Genomic DNA, 18,228 nt, shown 5'->3' with positions numbered 1-18,228 from the left:
GACTAAGCTACCTCGGAGGTCCTGCCACCGATTGAAAGGGGAGCGTTATTAAATAAAATAGGATTCAAGGCGGATGATTTGAAGTAGCCTACCTGCAGGCCAAACCTATCAAAAACAGGAATAATAGGTCGTCGTGCCATAAAGCAGCTGTCCTCAACCTTGTGTCCTCCAGATGTGTGGACTTCAATGATCCTTTACCATTGGTTAGAACATAGAACTTGCCTGGCTAGAACATGGAACATGCTGGGAGTTGTAGTCCAACACATCTGGACGACCCCAGGTGGAGGAAGGGTGCTGCAAGCCTTTGACACTTGTGCTGTTTCACAGCCGACATCCCTTATTTTGGCCTCGATTTCTAGCTGCAGTGTTTTGGGGCATCCAGTCCCCGTACAGCTGCCACTTGCTTACCTGGGGATGGTTTCGACATAAAGTCAAAGGCGAGAACGTTGGGGATTCTCAGAGCCAGGAGATGGAGCATCACGCTGGCCAGGTTACACCTGCAGGAGGAGAGGAATCCTAAGGCAGCAAGCCCAAGCTCTCGGAACTGTGCAAAATTAAAGTCTCACAGCCAACAGGCTGCCCGTGAACAAAGAACGATTCAAGAATACCTTCCCCAAATTAAAATCTTTCTGTAAATGCATGAGAAGAGATGTTGGTCCATGCCAGGGAATGCTGATGGACTACAGACCAAACAACTAAAGTCCAACTGTCCCTACATACTTCATAAGAATTGCAAACAGCTAGCAGGAAACTAGCCAGTAGACCGTGCACTACCTTCTGCCCTCTGCAAGCAGAGCTTCATAGCTCAAAACCAGGTTCAAAAACTTCATAGTCATAATCTGTGGTGGTCTGAGGAGCACACAGGGTGGGGGATTTCACCATGGTGCATGTGAACTGTTATAACCTTTAAATAAATAACTCAAAGTATCCTGCATCATCATTCTATGAATTTTCAAGGTAGCTCACAAAACACAACATTTAAAGCAACATTCAAACAAATCTCAGAATTACTATGTAATCCCTGACTGTGGGCCACGCTGGCTGGGACTGGTAGAGGTTGGAGTCCAAAACACCTGGAGGGTACCAGGTTGTCTATACAGAACCTCCAGGTCCACAGGCAGAATTGCCACTGAATACCAGCAGCTAGGAAGCAAATAGCTTCATGTTCCGCTTGTGGAGGCACCTGGCTGGCAGGTACAGGATGCTGGGCGAGATGGACCTTGGGCCTAGATCAGCCTTCCCCAGTGTGGTGCCCTCGAGATGTTTTAGACTACAACTCCCATCAGCCCTAGCCAGCAGAGCCAATGGTGAGGGATCACAGGAGGTGTAGGGCAAAACATCTGGAGGGCCACAAGTTGCCCGCTCCTGCTTCAAGGGTTAGAACCAGCACTTACGAGCGCTCCAGAGGGAGGCTCAACAGCCAACAGCAGCAACCCCCCAAGGCTCGTTTCGGCCAACGATGCCCCCCCGTCTCGCATCTCTGCCCAGCTCACCGCCTCCGAGTACGCGCGTCACCCTTGCAAAGGACTCCAGTTCTGGAGGCATGCAGCGAGCGTTTCTGAAAGGGAACCGCAAGCTCACCTTTGGATCTCTGGCACTGTCATTTTATCAAACTTCTCAAACTCGTCTTCCGTGTAAAGGCGGTAGCAGAGCCCGCTGTCCTCTCTCCCAGCCCGTCCGGCCCGCTGCCAGGCCTGGGCCTTGGACACTCGCTGGACGGCCAGCACTTCCAGGCCACTGTCTAGGAAGGGCACGAAACGTCTGTCATTACATAATATGGCCACTTAGGATCTAACCAGGCCAGCCTTCTCCAACCTGGTTTGGACTACACCTCCTATCAGCCTCAGCCAACAGGGGCAATTGTCAGGTATTATGGGCAATGTAGTCCCAAACATCTGGAGGGACCCAGGTTGGGGAAGGCTGAATTACACTTAGCCTCCTCAGGGGCGTGCCAGAGTTTTCCAGCATTTTTATACTAGGTTCGTTTGAACTTTGGCCTGGTCTACATATGCAGCAGAATGAGGGGGGAATGAGGCGGTAGATCAGACTGTACCATTTCAGGCTGTAGTGGGGGGAGAGGGATGCCATTTTGAATACTCCCTGCACTAAAAAAAACCACAAATCTCCTTGCAAGTAGAAAACTAGCACAAAGCGAACATCAGGCTGGAATAATCCTGATGCGCTAGCTTTTTACTTGTGAGATATAGATAGATAGACAGACAGACAGACAGACAGACAGATAGATATATTTATTTATTTTTAAAAGCACACACATTCATGGTGGAGTATTCAAAATTGGTACCTATCCCCTGTAATCTGAAGGAGTACAGCCCATTCTACCACTTCATTCTCCTCCATGCACAGAGCAAGCTACTCTCTCCCGAGATGCTGCCGGGAGGAAATCTATTCAATTTACTGTTAGCTCGGATCTCCTTTAACGTTTGGAATGTGCAAGAGTTCAGTGAGGACTGTATGGGGAGGGGCCCAGCGTGGCAGAGCACATGAGGCCAGCAGACCGTCCCAGGTTCAATTCCTGGCTTCTCCAGCTTAAGGATCTGAGGTACGCATCTTGAAAAGCCCTCTGCTAAGGTGTTCAGAAGCCATTGCCAGTCAGGGCAGCGCACCCTTCTCCAACCTGGTGCCCTCCAGGTGTTCTGGACAACTCCCAGCATTCCTGACCACTGGGGGCTGATGGGAGTTGAAGTCCAAAACCTCTGGAGGGCCCCGGGGTGGGAGGAAGGCTGGAGTGGACAATACTGGGCCAGGTGGACCCCTGATCAAACTCCTGGCAGGACAGCTTCATCCCTACATTCACAGGGCCCATGGAGCTCTGCTCTGCATGCCACATTCTCTGGCGGCTAGTCCGGAGAAGAGCCCTGGGCCTGGAGAGGAGACAAAAGAAGTTGCTTTCTACAAAATCAGACCCTTGGTTCATCTAGACCAGTGCCGCCTATCCTGACTGGCAGCAGCTCCCTGGCATTTCAGATGGGCGTTTTTCCCAGCCCTACCCGGAGGCAGCAGAGACGGAACCGGAGACTTCTGCATGCAAAGCAGGTATTCTGCCACTGAGCTACAGCCCCTCCCGCCACTAGGCCGTGTTGGTTTAGATGGACCAAATCGTCTCACTCAGCATAAGGAGCTACATATGGCCGTACGATTCGATGAATATTCTTGCTACTTTATCAGTATACCAGTTTAGCATTTCCCTCCACCCCAGCCCTGGTTTTCAAAGCACTTTCAACTAGTGCCAGACTCCCAAAACAACCTCCCCTGAGATAAGGCAAAGCTATTCTCATTTTAAAGAGGTGGAGAGAACACTGACTTGCTCAAATCCTTCCTAAGGTTGCAATCCTATGCATGTTTCGACAGAAACAAGTCCTACAACTCCCAGCATGCCCCAGCCAGCCATGCTGGCTGGGGAAGGCTGGGAGTTGTAGGCCTTTTTTTCTGCCTGAACATGCATAGGATTGTAGGCCTTTTTCTTGTAAACATGCATAGGATTGTAGGCCTTTTTCTGCCTGAACATGCATAGGATTGCATCCTAAAAGATTCATTCTCCGGCATGGCTAGCACAAGCCTCAAAGACATCCCGGCTCCCCCAATTAACACAGAATACAATCCTGCAAGGCCCCTTGTTTCAATGGGGCTTAGCACAGGAGAACCTCCCAACAGGCTGCACCCTCCACTCTACTGTCCTTAAAGGTGCAGAGGGGCTGCTGTCTGAACCAACCCCCTCCCCCAATCTTACCTCCCTTGCTGGGTCGCGTCCAACATTTACGTACCGGGAGTATACTTCTTTGCTTTAACCATGCCTGTGTCCACAACGTATTTTATGCCTGCGATGGTGATGGAGGTCTCAGCAATGTTGGTGGAGAGAATCACTTTGCGATAACCCTGGGAGTAAAGAAAGCAGGAAAGCTTTTGCTGTTATTTTTATTCTTCATTCTAAACAATGATACTTGGCCTTATAATTGCCCAAAAACGTTCGAGCCGGCTCTCCAAATTTAAAACAGAAAAATCGATTAAAAACCATTAAGGTCAAGAAAAAAACAGATCAAGGATAACAAAGCAGCAGTAAAACAGGACAAGGCCTTCCTCTGTCTTTCCTTGGATGTATGGCAGGTGGGTACCCTGGTACCCTTTCAGCTGTGGAGCCTTAAAACTGGAACAGCTTTCCTAGAGCAGTACAGCCACCCTAATCATGGTCTGCTTTCAGAGCAGCAGTGGAGACACCCCTATTTCAGCAGGCCCTTTCTGCGCATTGTTGTTACACAGGAGAGACTCCAAAGTGCAGGATGAGGACAGGCATGTGACTCCCAAGGTACGGCCTTGACACTCAAACCACACTGCTGCCATGAAGGATGCACCAGGCCTTCATCTACCTTTTGGGTGCCATCTGGGAAACTGTTAAGGAGATTGTTTGTAGTAAGAATCATAGCATCATAGAATAGTAGGGTTAGAAGGCACCTATAAGGCCATCGAGTCCAACTCCCTGCTCAATGCAGGAATCCAGGTCAGAGCATCCCTGACAGATAGCTGTCCTGCCTTGTCTTGAATGCCTCCAGTGTGGGAGAGCCCACCACCTCCCTAGGTAATTGGTTCCATGGTTGCATTGCTCTGACAGTCAGGAAGTTTTTCCTGATGTTCAGCCGGAATTTGGCTTCCTATAACTTGAGCCCATTGTTCTGTGTCCTGCACTCTGGGATGATCGAGAAGAGATCCTGGCCTTCCTCTCTGTGACAACCTTCCAGGTACTTAAAGAGCGCTATCCTCTCTCCCCTCAGTCTTCTCTTCTCCATGCTAAACATGCCCAGTTCTTCCAGTCTCTCCTCATAAGACTCATAGAAAACCTCTCCTGTCGCATCTCTCCGGTTACTTACCTTAGGTGCAACCTGGAAGACGCGGAGCTGTTGCGAGTAAGGCAGGGAAGCATAGAGGGGCATGACCACCATCTGTGGAGAGCCATCGGGAAGATGCTTTGCAATGTCCCGACACGTTTTGGTCATTGCTTCGATCTCTTCTTGGCCCGTCAGAAACACCAGGACGTCGTGGGAAGAAGGGGCTTCCTTGAAAGAAATCATATACGTGAGTGGTGAGTGGCCATACCTTTGCGGCAGAGCTCCTGTTTTCCCTGCAGAAAGTCTCAGACTCAACCCCTGGTGTCATCTGTTAAAAGAATCAGGTAACAGGGGGTGGAAAAGAGTCCAAGCCAGTGCAAATAGATTCAACCAGTCTTGCAGTAATGGCACAGGTTTCCGGTTATTTATCTATTTAAAGCAGCCTTCCGGAATCTGTCACTTCCAGGTGTTTTCGGCTACAACTCCCACCATCCCCAGCAAATACAACCATGATGATGGGGGCTGTAGTCCAACAGACCTGGAGGCCACCCAGTTGAGTATGGCTGATTCAAAGCATTTTGATGCTGCTCTTCAACCAAAAAGGATCCTGGAACGGCTTACAAGGCAGCTGCTGGCATGATCACATCACTCCAGTGCTGAAGGAGTTGCACTGGTTATCAGTTGTTTTCCGGGCCAAATTCAAGGTGTTGGTTTTGACCTTTAAAACCCTATACGGTTCCGGCCCAGCCTATCTTAAGGAGCGCCTCCAGCAACACCAGACAGGCTGCTCAACAAGATCAGCCTCGGCTGGCCTTCTCTCTGTCCCATCAGCCAGGACAGCTAGGCTGGTGGGGACGAGGGAGAGGGCCTTCTCTGTGGCCGCCCCCACTCTGTGGAACTCCCTCCCTAGGGAACGCCACCGTGCCCCCTCTTTAATGAGCTTCCGCCACACACTGAAAACTTGGTTGTTCGGGCAGGCATTTGGGGTGGGTTAGGGTATTTTTAGATGATGTGTTAATGTGTAATTTTACTGTTTTAAATTGTACCATTGTACATCGCCCAAAGTGGCTGGGTGACCAGCCAGATGGGCAATTAAGAAGATAGATAGATAGATAGATAGATAGATAGATAGATAGATAGATAGATAACAAATGATCAGTAATAAGGCAGCCCCTGTCCTCAGACTTATAGTCTAAAAGGCATGACAGACAGGGGATGAGGTGGGAGGATGAAGAAACTGAACTCAGGCACCAGTGCTTTATGTTATACTTCTTATCATGGCCAGCTGTTCAGGTCTGTGGTTGGAATGGCTGCCACTGGTGACGGTTGAGGGAGGGCCGAAGGCAGCTGGTCTCTCAGCAAAGGTGAGGCAATAGCCCTGCCCTCTCGCTGCTCTTCAGCCTGATGGAACATTAGCTTCCAGACCCAACCCAAGGCACAAGAACTTACTTTTCAAGCCCTTTGTGGTCAGAGACCCAGACTTCGCCAACCTGGTGCCCTCCAGATAAGCTGGACTACAACTCCGAGCATCCCCCCCAGCCAGCCGAGCTAATTACATTCCATTTTCAAAGACCTGAACACGTTCTGGATAGCGCATGCACCAAAATATAGCTCCCCAGTTACTGTGGAAGTAACGAGGTACGTTGCTCCTTAAATGTGCTAATACTCCAAATGTATTTACAGTTACACCACCACTAGCCCAGCCTTCCCCAACTTGGTGCCCTCTAGATGTTCTGGACTACAACTCCCAGCATTCCTGACCATTGGCCATGCTGGCTGGGGCTGATGGGAAATGAAGTCCAAAACATCTGGAGGGCACCTGGTTGGGGAAGGCTGGGCTAGGGTGTCGAGCAGGACCGGGGAGACCTGGGTTCAAATCCCCACTCAGCCATGTTGGGCCTGTGGCCATTTCTCAGCCTAGTCTACCTCGCAGGGTTATTGTGAGGATAAAGCTGGAGGGAGGGGAGAGAGAACCATGTATGCCAGCCTGAGCTCCTTGGAGGAAGGGCAGGATAAAAATGCAGCAAATCAATAAAAGCAGACAGAACTGTAGGTATACAAAACGACTGAAACAGATGTGGTACCTGATGGATCTGGAAGATGGTCACTAGCGCTGCTTGGAGGTAATCGCTCTGGGACTGCTTTGCGTAGAAGATCTGGATGGGATGCTGCCTGCCTTCTAGGTAGAGGACAGGAGCTCCATTGAAGTACTGGGAGAACAGGTCCACATCCATGGTGGCGGACATAATGATCACCTGTAAGAAGTGGCTTGTTACCGAGGACTGTGCTTGAGGAGTGCTATGAGATCAGGGCCTTGTTGGCAGCACCACTGCAAGAGTTCAAGTTATCTGCTAGACAAAGTACTTGGTGAAGGTAAAAGGCCTTCCTTTAGAGGGGAAAAATACCATTGGAGTTCAGGCTCCGGGCTGTTCCTCACGATCGCCTGCAGCCAGCCAGAAGATGTGGGCCCCTGTAACGTGCATTAAGTGGGGACATGTGTCTGGGACTACAGGTGCGAAGGCCCAGAACACACACACATGCGCGTTCAGGAAAACACACACACAACTCTTTTCCTGTTTGCCCCCAGAAGATATAGGAAAAATGTGGGAGTGGAGGAGAAACAAGGTGACTTTCCTTCCTCCAAAATTTTTCTAGGTCTTCACACTATTATCTGGAACACACACCTGACTATTCCCAAGCTAAAAAGACACTCATCTCTAGCTTTCTTGAACCACTTCCCCAAAATCCCCTTACGAAAACATGCAGAGGGAGCACGGCTTGAGTGTAGAGTCTACAGGCCTTTCAACCTATGGTGCGGCGTGAACAATCCATTAACAGTTCCCAACATTAATGATCTTTATCTTGTTCTAGCAGTGTCACACTAAAGCACAACAGAGAAACAAAAGATGAGGGGCTGGACTTGGCGGGCCACAGGCAATGCCTCCCTCCCCTTACCTGAAGCTAATTTTTGGTTTTGGGGTGGCACCTGTGCCTGATTCAGAACTGGCTTTGGAAAGGCAGGAGGACAATGAAGAGGAGGGTACGGTGCAAACAGTATGAGTCTAGCATGGGGGGCGGGGAGGGGAAGGGAGAAAGAGCAGGGGGAAAGGCTGCAGGGAAGGGAAGGATTGAAAAGTAGAGGTGATGGGCAAAAGCGACGTGAACACACGGGCAAATGGACCAGGCTTCCTTCCCAAAAATACTGCTACCCTGCCTGCAACATTTCACAGGCAATTACCTAATATATACATATTATCACGTGTCTCCCAACATTCCCCCCCCCCCACAACATTCTGTCACCCTTTGGAGTGACTGTAGTGAGTTGGTTAGCAGGCAAAGAAGTGGACTTCACAGAGTTCTTGGATGCTAGTAGTAGACCTGTGTAATTTAGCTTAACCAGCAGTTTTATAGTTAAGCAAGCAGGCCTTTAACACCAGGCCTTAATTGGGTCCAAGCAAGTACACTTTTATAGGTCAACATTTAGACACTGCTAGGCCTTTGCCCAATTAAAGAGATACAGATGTGCTGCCTTGATTCTCACAAAAAAGCTGGGAGCTCCCTCCCAGGAAGACTCTTTGCAATTAGTTTCCCAAGCTAGATGCTTTGAGTCAGGGGAGGCCCCCACTCTCTCATGTGCATGAATCTTGCCTGTCAGGTGTTGAACCTGAGAGAGAAAAACATGTGCTAAGAAGCAGACCAATTTGGTCTCACTTCAAGGGGCAACATGCACACGACCCACTTGGAGAACTTTTGTGGCCCGAGGGATGGCTTCTGTCTATTGTGGGGACCCCAATAGGCACCCGGCTATAAAAGCTTGATGAGCTGGAAGTGGGTGTGAACTTCCTTTGCATGTATATCTTCTGCATCCATTTTCTATCAATAAACTGTCATCTTTTCGCACAAGTGGCTTGTTTCATTTTTGTAATCCAAAGAATCTGATTGATGACTGCCTCCTCCAAGGGAAGCTTAGAAGGCAGTAAGGAGGGAGAGGGCCTTCTCAGTGGTGACCCCCCATCTGTGGAACAAGGTCCCTGATGAAGTCCACCTGGCGCCAACATTATTATCTTTTCGGCACCAGGTTAAGACCTCTCTCTTTTCCCAGGCATTTGGCAGCACATGATGAGTTTTAATTGGTCCTGGACGTGTCTTTAGTTATGGCCGACAGTTCAGAGTCGTTTTTAGTTATATGTTGTTTGTGTATATTGTCTGTGTGCTTTTATGTAATGGCTTTTAAACTTTTTATATTGTATTTAATGTTTTAACTTCTCTAAACCGCCCAGAGAGCTTCAGCTATGGGGCGGTATAGAAATGCAATGAATAATAATTAATAACAACAATAATCTGACAGAATCAGAACCCCAGATCAATACAGGGACCAAGATGTATAATCCAGGGTGGGGCTACACCGATAGGAGTAGGCTTGATTCTTAATGGCTATGTCACCACCATGGCAGGGAACAGTCTTAGCTCACATCCCAACAATCTCCTCAAGGGCACCTCTTTACTCTCTGGCACACAGCTGAATGGCTCCCAATTCACTCCTATGGCACTGCCCATGGAGACGTTGTGGCAGGGGCACCGCAGACCCCTGGGAATGGGGGAAGCCACCACTATCAGAGTCACCAAGGGGGACCAGCATCTATCCTTCTGATGGGTTGAAAGGGAAAGGGGTGATGTATGTGTAAAGCATTTGCAAGACAGCTGCTGGAGCCTAATCCACAAATCCTGTGAATGAGCCATTTTCAACCAGCTTTCCCCAACCTGATGTCCTCTAGAGATTCTGGGGTACAACTGGCCCAGCCAGCATTCCCTCCCCCTCTGCTTATCAGCACTCACTTTCAGGGGCGATTTCCTCAGCTCCTTCCGTTTCTTTTGCGCCGCTTTCACCACTCCGAAGAGCACGTCCATGTGGATCGTCCTCTCGTGGGCTTCGTCCAAAACAACAACACTGTACTTGTGCATGAGGGGGTCACCAATGGCTTCGCGGAGCAGCATCCCATCTGTCAGGAACTTGATCTTGGTCTCCTCGGAAGTGAGATCTTCGAAGCGCACAGTGTAGCCAACCTGAGCATCGCGACCATCGGGAAAAAGAAGGCTAGTCATGTGGTATTTCAGCCAGCCAGACTTCCGGTAAAGTGACCCTCCTGAACGCTTGCTTACATGAGCTAGCAAAGTATAGTAGTTAAGAACAAGGTGCATAAATTATAAATTCAAAGGGCTGTGGGGAGAGAGAAGAGTGAGCTGCAAGACCTAGGGTGCAACCTTATGCATGTTGAGACAGAAAAAAGCCCTACAATTCCCAGCATCCCCCAGCCAGCTATGCTGGGAGTTGTAGGACTTCTTTCTGTCTAGACATACATAGGATTGCACCCTTAGAAATTAATCAGGAAGTCCTGGGTTCAAATCTTGGCCCTGCTATAAATTCACTAGATGATCTTAAGTGAGTCACTCGCCTCAGTCCCCCTACGTGTGTTCTGTCTATATTATTTATTTTAGAAATTTATAAAATGAGGTGGGCAGAAGGTAGATCTGGATCTACTGGTAGATCTCTTAGTGATTGCAGTAGATCAGCAAGAATTTCTCACTCCCAATTATCTAACAATAAGCAACGACAAAATGACTCTCCCCTCCCACCACTCTAAATTATACTGCCAAAATGAAAAGAATAGGGAGTCACCCAAAGTGGATTTTTTGTGTGGAAGGAGGACTGTGAGGTCCATTCCATTCTGGTACTGACAACAAATTCCTGGGCTCAGAACTTTTTCATTCTCAGCGTACGTCTCTTGCAGCAGTCTCTCTTTGGTGGATCATGGGGCTCTAAGTAAAAAAACAAAGTAGATCCTGGAAGGCTAAAGTCTTCCCACCCCTGTTCTAAACCACCCTTCAATAGAAACTCCCAGAGTAGAGAGGAAGAGTATATTCCTGAGCCTTGCTTTTGATTCAGTTATGTCAGAGCCTGGATAGAATCTACCACTGTTAGCATTCATGTACCTTTAATGCTAAATCAGGCTTAATACTGAGGAATGAAGGGAGGTGGGAATTTGCTCGAGAGAGAGAACATAAGGAGAAGGGACGGTGCATTCCTGAGACTTGCTCCCAATTTGGATATGAAAGAGCCTGGTTATCCTTAGCCACGGTTAGCATCAGCGCACACATGATGTTCAACAAGGTTTCACATGCAAACAAAGGAAGAGAGGTGGGTAAATCATTCCAGAGGGGAGGGCGCATGAATTCCAGAGGCTGGCCCCTGATTTGCAAAGCATGGGTTTCAGTGTGTGTTGGTCCCATTGCGCTTAGCCAAACAGAGACATACCAATTTTCCCAGCTCTGTTTTCTTCTCGTCTGAGACTCGGGTAGCCAAGGATATAGCAGCTACTCGGCGAGGCTGGGTCACAGCGACTATGCCTTGGCGCCCAATTCCGCCTTCATAGAGGTACTGCGGGATTTGAGTCGTCTTCCCAGAGCCTGTTTCCCCTGCAGAACATTAAACCAATGAGATTTTAAGGTTACTGCCTGTAGTGTCCACCAAAACAATACGAGCTGCTAGATACATCAAAGGCACTTCCCAGGGAGATCTTTCCACTGTCCTGCCAAATGGAAAACTGAGAAATAAAAGTGAAGCATTTCCCAAGTTCCTGCTGCAAGCCAGTGGCATAATTCTACAGTACAATACTATACATGTCTACTCAGAAGTAAGCTCCACCAAATACAATGGGATTTAATCCCAAGTACTCATGTACAGGATTGCAGCCTCGTTTTACTCAATACATATAGCAATGAGCTATTCTTTCAGCACTGAGGAAGGAGCAGTTATAGACACACACACACACCATGTACTCCATCCTGAATGTCTTAGAAGAAGACAGTATAAAAATGTAATATAATATATTCCTTAAATCAGAGGTAGGCAACAGGATGCCCGTGGGCACCAATGTGCCCTTGGACAACTTTCTTGGTGCCCACCAAGGTGTCCTACCACTCCCACTTTTAATTTTTCTAAAATAACACAATTTCTTACTGGCAGCTGGGATCACTTCAAAGCAAAGTGAAGGCTGTTAGCTGCTCCCAACTTCTTTTCCCGTGAGTGTCTCTGGGGCACATGTGGGGCTCAGAGACATTCTTAGGAAATAAAGATGGCAGGGGGCTGCAGGCCAGTTCTTTCATCCGCAGCGCACCCATTTTGTGGTGGTAGCCAGGGCAGTTTCTCAAATTGCCAAATCTGCCCACAGGCCCAAATGTTTCCTTACCCCTGCCTTAAATAGATAAATGTAACAAGGACTATGGAGCAGACTTAAAAATTAATAAAAGTATTGCAGCATAAGCATCCATGGACCACCACGCACGCGCGCACACACACACACACACACACACACTCGTACACACAACACACACATTATTGACCCACCCCCCATGCGTTGCGGGGAAAGGCAGGTGGCAAGGTTCCACAAGCTCTCCCTTTTCCGCACTGACAAGGAGGAAAGCCATACCAACACACTTTAAACGAGACTTCCCCAATTGGTGCCCTCAGATGTTTTATGCATGCATGTATTTCTTACATTTATATCCCACCTTTCCTTCAAAGAGCTCAAGGTGGCGTGAATGATCCTTCTCCTCCTCTCCATTCTTATCCTCACAACAACCCTGTGATGTAGGTTAGGCTGAGGCTCAGTGGCTGACCCAAAGTCACCCCGGGAGCTTCGTGGCCGAGTGGGAACTACTAGAACCTGGGATTCCCGACGCCCAGTCCAATGCCCCAGTGTCAACTCCCATCTGCTCCAGCCAGCGTAGCCAAGCATGCTGGGTGGTCTAGTCCAAAGCATCTGGAGGGCACCTGTGAAAGGCTGCCTTATCCAGGGCACCAGATTTTTGTTCTTCAAAAAGAACAGGAGGAACAGAAAGGGAGGTGGGGTTGCACTGTATGTGAAAAATACATCTCTGCACAGAAATACAGGAGGATGAGCTTGGTGGCCTCATTGAGAGCATCTGGATCAAAATAAATGGAGCAAAGAATAAAAGGAACCTGGTGGTCGGACTCTACTACCAGCCACCCAACCAAGGAGAAGACGAGGATGAAACTTTTGAAAAGAAAATAGCCAATGTTTTAAGGAAGCAAGATGTAGTAGTAATGGGGGACTTCAATTTCCCCAATATTTGTTGGGAGACAAATTCTGCAAAACACGGCCCCTCCAGGAAATTCCTGACTTGTGTGGCGGATAACTTCCTCCTACAGAAAGTAGAGGAAGGAACTAGAGGACTGGCTATCCTTGACTTGATCCTAACCAACAGAGATGACTTAGTGGATAAAGTAGCAGTTACAGGAACTCCGGGGGAAAGCGACCATGTTGTACTTGAGTTCTTGGTTCTAAGGGAAGCAAAAGCCGAGTGTGGTCAAACACATACCCTGGATTTGAGGAAAGCTGATTTTAATAAACTCAGAACAATGATCAGTAAGGTCCCACAGCAAGCGACTCTAACGAGAAAAGGAGTCCAAGATGGGTGGGAGCTTTTAAAAAAGGAAATTCTCAAGGCACAATTACAAACAATTCCAACAAGAAGAAAAGGTGGAAGACAACAGAAGAAGCCAATGTGGCTTCACAAAAAGCTTAGGGATGACCTGAAAACAAAAAAAGACACATATAGGAAGTGGAAAGAAGGCCAAGTAACAAAGGAAGAGTACAGGCAGGTAGCACAGAATTGCAGGGATGGCATCAGGAAGGCTATAACTGAGAACGAGCTGAGGTTAGCGAGGGATGGTAAAAACAACAAAAAGGCTTTCTTCAGCTACGTGGAAAGAAATGGTTGTTCAGCTATTAAATAAGGATGGCAAAACGATAACAGATGACAAAGAAAAGGCAGAGGTGCTCAATTCCTACTTTGGCTCCATCTTCTCCCAAAAGAAGGTCTATGACCCCCCGGCAAAGGCGAAGTACAGGCTGAAGGGGCAGGATTGCAGCTTGAGATCAATAGGCATATGGTCCAGGAACACCTAATTACTTGGAATGAGTTCAAATCTCCAGGGCCAGATGAACTGCATCCTAGAGGAATAAAGGAACTGGCAGAAGAGCTCTCAGAACTGCTGTCTATTCTCTTTGAGAAATCATGGAGGACAGGGGAAGTGCCAGATGACTGGAGGTGGGCTATTGTTGTCCCTATCTTCAAAAAGGGTAAAAAGGAGGAACCTGGGAGCTACAGACCAGTCAGTCTGACATCAATCCCTGGGAAAATTCTGGAGCAGATGATAAAGCAATCCATCTGTAAGCACCTTGAAAACAATGCCGTGATTACTCGAAGCCAACATGGATTTGTCAAAAACAAGTCCTGCCAGACGAATCTGATCTCATTTTTTGATCAAGTAACCTCACTTGTAGACCGTGGGAATGCTGTAGACATCATATACCTCGACTTCAGCAAAGCTTTCGACAAAGTGCCCCATGATATCCTGATGAACAAATTAGCTCAAAGTGGGCTACATGAAACAACGATCTGGTGGATCCACAGTTGGCTACAGAATCGGACTCAAAGAGTGCTTCTCAATGGGACCTTCTCAAACTGGGGAGAGGTAACGAGTGGGGTACCGCAGGGCTCAGTGCTCTTCAACTTTTGTATTAATGACTTGGAGGAGGAGGTGCAGGGAATGCTGATAAAATTTGCAGATGACACAAAATTGGATGGGATAGCTAATACTTTGGAAGACAGAAACAAAATTCAAAGTGATCTGGATAGACTGGAGTGCTGGGCAGAAAACAAAAGAATGAAATGTAACAGGGATAAATGCCAAGTTCTGCACCTAGGAAAAAGAAACCAAATGCACAGTTGGGGGATACGTAGCTCAACAACACTACAAGCGAGAAGGATCTTGGAACTGCTGTAGATCACAAGCTGAGTATAAGCCAACAGTGTGATGTGGCTGCAAAAAAGGCCAATGCTATTTTTGCTGCATTAATGAAAGCATAGCTTCCAAATCCCGGGAAGTCCTAGCTCCCCTCTGCTCAGCACTGGTTAGGCCTCATCCGGAGTACTGTGTCCAGTTCTGGGCACCACACTTTAAGAAGGATGCAGACAAACGGGACAGGGTTCAGAGAAGAGCAACAAAGATGATCAGGGGACTGGAAACAAAGCCCTGTGAAGAGAGACTGAAAGAACTGGGCATGTTTAGCCTTGGGAAGAGAAGACTGAGGGGAGATAGGATAGCACCCTTCAAGTCCTTGAAAGGTGGTCCCAGAGAGGAAGGCCAGGATCTCTTCTCGATCATCCCAGAGTGCAGGACACGGAATAATGGGCTCCAGTTACAGGAAGCCAGGTTCCGGCTGCACATCAGGAAAAACCTCCTGATTGTTAGAGCAATACGACAATGGCACCCATGACCTAGGGAGGCGGTGGGCTCTCCCACGCTGGAGGCGTTCAAGACGAGGCTGGGCAGCCATCTGTCAGGGATGCTCTGACTTGGATTCCTGCATTGAGCAGGGGGTTGGACTCGATGGCCTTGTAGGCCCCTTCCAGCCCTGCTATTCTATGCTTCTGTGATCCCAGGGGTAAGCAACCTGGCACCCTCCAGATGCTGTTGGGAGTACAGTCCCTGACCACGGTGGCTGAGGCTGATGGGAGTCGCAGTCCGAACCCTCTGGAGGGCACCAGATGGCTTACCCTGCCTTCGGAAAGGGTGGGGCTTGCATTAGCCTCACCCTCCAGCATCGAAGGTGGGGCAAGGGGGGAGGCCCGCTTTCATATCCCTGCAGGGAGCGGGGGGGGGGGGGGGCTCCTACTAGGAGATCTCAGGCAAGTCAGAGCAGGCGGGCCTGCTGGGTAAAGCCCAATGCAAGTCCTACGTAGAGTAGACCCACTGAAATGAACGGGATTGAAGTTGGTCAGGACGAACGTCAGCCCCGCTTGTTTCCCTGAGCCTATGCATTGCACGTGGGCGGGGCCTTAGGCCGAAGAAGGGGCGGGAAGAGCGCCGGCGAAGGCGTGGCTGGCGCACGCCCCGCCCCTCGGGCCTGGAGGCGGGAAAGAGAAGGGGCGGGGTTCCGCAAGCCCCGCCCCTCCCCTCCCCGCCTGCACCGACGAGGGCCTCTCCTCGGGGCGGGGCTACCAAAGGGCGCATAGGCTCCGCCCCTTCCCCGCGGCCTCCCAATCAGCCCGCGCTCCCTCGGGAAAGGGGCGCGTCTTCCACAAGCCCCGCCCCGCCCGGAGGCGGTTGGAAAGGGGGGGTGGGGGCGGGGCGCGGCTCTCCTCACCGATGAGGACGGCGGAGTCCAGGCCGCGGAGCTGCCCCAGCAGCGTCCCCCGCGCCTGGAAGATGGGCAAGCTCCGGCGCTGGCTGTCGATCCCGGCGGAGGACGCGGCGGCGGGCGGCGGGCGGCGCTTGGCTCCGGGCGGCGGCGGCGCGAACATGGCCCCGCGCGGCGGCGCCGCCAGCTTCGCTCTCTTGGGCGGGGGCAGCTCGCCGCCCCTCTGAGGCATCCTCGGCCCCGGCGCGGCCTCAGGTCGCACGCTTCGCCGGGCCGGGCCCCGCCTCCCTCGCCTCAGAGCGCGCGGACTCCACTTCCCGGCATGCCCCGCGCCGGCGCGCTCAGCGGCGCCCGCTCTGCCGCGCGCGGGGGCCCACGGGAGGCTGTAGTCTCCGCCGGGCGTGCGCGCCGCGTCGCTGCCGGAGGGGGCGGAGCCTCCCAGGCCTTAAAAGAGCTGCGCCCCCTGCAGGCGGCTGGGAGCATTTTTTTAGTTCTTTCGTGGGGTTGGAGTCGCAGCGGAGGAAGCGCAGCGGTGCGGCTGGCAAGGAAAAGGCGCCCTCGTGTGTTTCTCACGGCCCTTCTGAACCGCCCCCCCGCCCCCGGACTATATTTAGTTGTTCATTAGGTTTTCTTTCTCGCCTTTGCTGCAAGGAGCTTCAGGCGGCCTACAGAGTTCACCATCGTCCATTTTTATCCGCACAACAATCCCGTGGGGTAGGTTAGGTTTGGAGAGGGGGGAGAGCGGCATGATGGCTGTCCCGTGCTTCCGGGAGCAGCTCTGGAAGGGTGCAGTAGGGCATAATAATAATAATAGCAGTGTTCCCCAACCTATGGGGCCCCGGTGGCTTAGTGGTTAAGACGCTGATCTGCAGACCGGAAGGTCGGCAGGACAGCAGTTGGAGACCTGAGTGCCGCGTGGCGGAGTGAGCTCCCGTCTTCAGTCCCAGCTCCTGCCAACCTAGCAGTTCGAAAGCAAGAAATCGCAAGTAGATAAACAGGTACCGCCTCGGCGGGAAAGGTAACAGCATTCCGTGCACCTCGGTGTTCAGTCATGCCGGCCACACGACCACGGAAGCGTCTTCGGACAGCGCTGGCTCTTCGGCTTAGAAACGGGGATGAGCACCGCACCCTAGAGTCGGACACGACTGGTTGGGGGCACCTTTACCTTTTTCCCCAACCTAGTGCCCTCCAGATGTTTTAAACTACAACCCCCAGCATTATTCCTGGCCATGCGTTGTTCAGCCATTCAGTCGCATCCGACTCTTCGTGACCCCATGGACCAGAGCATGCCAGGCCTTCCTGTCCTGCGCTCTCTCCCGGAGCGTGCTCAAGTCCATATTCATTGCATTGATGATGCTATCTAGCCATCCCATCCGCTGCCGTCCCCTTCTCCTTTTGCCTTCAGTCTTTCCCAGCATCAGGGTCTTTTCCAGTGACTTTTCTCTCTGCATTAGGTGGCCAAAATATTTGAGCTTCAGCTTCAGCATCTGTCCTTCCAATGAGCACTCAGGGTTGATTTCCTTTAGGATGGACTGATCTGACCTCCATGCAGTCCAAGGGACTCGTAAGAGTCTTCTCCAGCACCACAGTTCGAAAGCATCGATTCCTCGGCGCTCAGCCTTCCTTATAGTCCAGCTCTCACAGCCATACGTTGCTGTGGGGAAAACCATAGCTTTGACTATGCGGACCTTTGTCGGCAAGGTGATGTCTCTGCTTCTTACTATGCTGTCTAGGTTTGCCATAGCTTTCCTCCCAAGGAGCAAGCGTCTTTTAATTTCATGGCTACAGTCACCGTCTGCGGTGATCTTGGAGCCCAAGAAAATACAATCTGTCACTGCTTCCATTGACTGATTTGACCTCCTCGCAGTCCAGGGGACTCGTAAGAGTCTTCTCCAGCACCACAGTTCGAAGGCATCAATTCTTCGGCACTCAGCCTTCCATATAGTCCAGCTCTCAAACATTCGGATGGCACCAGGCTGGGAAAAGCTGGTGTAACCTGACATTTCCTCTCTGCCTAACGTATTCTGCCATGTTTCTATGATGTCATATATACTTTTCTTTTGTTAGTCGAGGTGGAGGGGGTAGCAAAGAGCTATGCGAGGTACAAAAACTTCATCCCTACCAGTAGAAATTTTGTTCAGCTACCTCTCCGGCTGAGATTT

General features: G+C 50.3%; 1 protein-coding gene across 1 annotated transcript in view; it reads right to left on the bottom strand.

Annotated features, from left to right (window-relative positions):
- The window catches only part of DHX33 (DEAH-box helicase 33), a 28,593-nt gene extending 12,231 nt beyond the window's left edge, over positions 1 to 16,362 (bottom strand). Inside the window, exons 1-8 of the mRNA XM_084822964.1 lie at positions 16,073 to 16,362; positions 11,152 to 11,312; positions 9,675 to 9,902; positions 6,923 to 7,093; positions 4,881 to 5,066; positions 3,783 to 3,894; positions 1,582 to 1,741; positions 409 to 497 (exon numbers count right to left, since the gene is read on the bottom strand). Coding sequence (XP_084679090.1) covers positions 409 to 497; positions 1,582 to 1,741; positions 3,783 to 3,894; positions 4,881 to 5,066; positions 6,923 to 7,093; positions 9,675 to 9,902; positions 11,152 to 11,312; positions 16,073 to 16,298 — 1,333 coding nt within the window. The 5' untranslated portion in view covers positions 16,299 to 16,362. The remainder of the gene's footprint in view (positions 1 to 408; positions 498 to 1,581; positions 1,742 to 3,782; positions 3,895 to 4,880; positions 5,067 to 6,922; positions 7,094 to 9,674; positions 9,903 to 11,151; positions 11,313 to 16,072) is intronic.
- Positions 16,363 to 18,228: the final 1,866 nt, after the last annotated feature.

The sequence above is a fragment of the Heloderma suspectum genome, chromosome 16 (genome assembly GCF_057233095.1).
Source record: "Heloderma suspectum isolate Gila_16-S chromosome 16, 16-S_ref, whole genome shotgun sequence".
In the NCBI taxonomy this organism is placed as follows: Eukaryota; Metazoa; Chordata; class Lepidosauria; order Squamata; family Helodermatidae; genus Heloderma; species Heloderma suspectum.
Note: the sequence above shows the minus strand (reverse complement) of the source record. Positions and strands in the feature narration are given on the sequence as shown.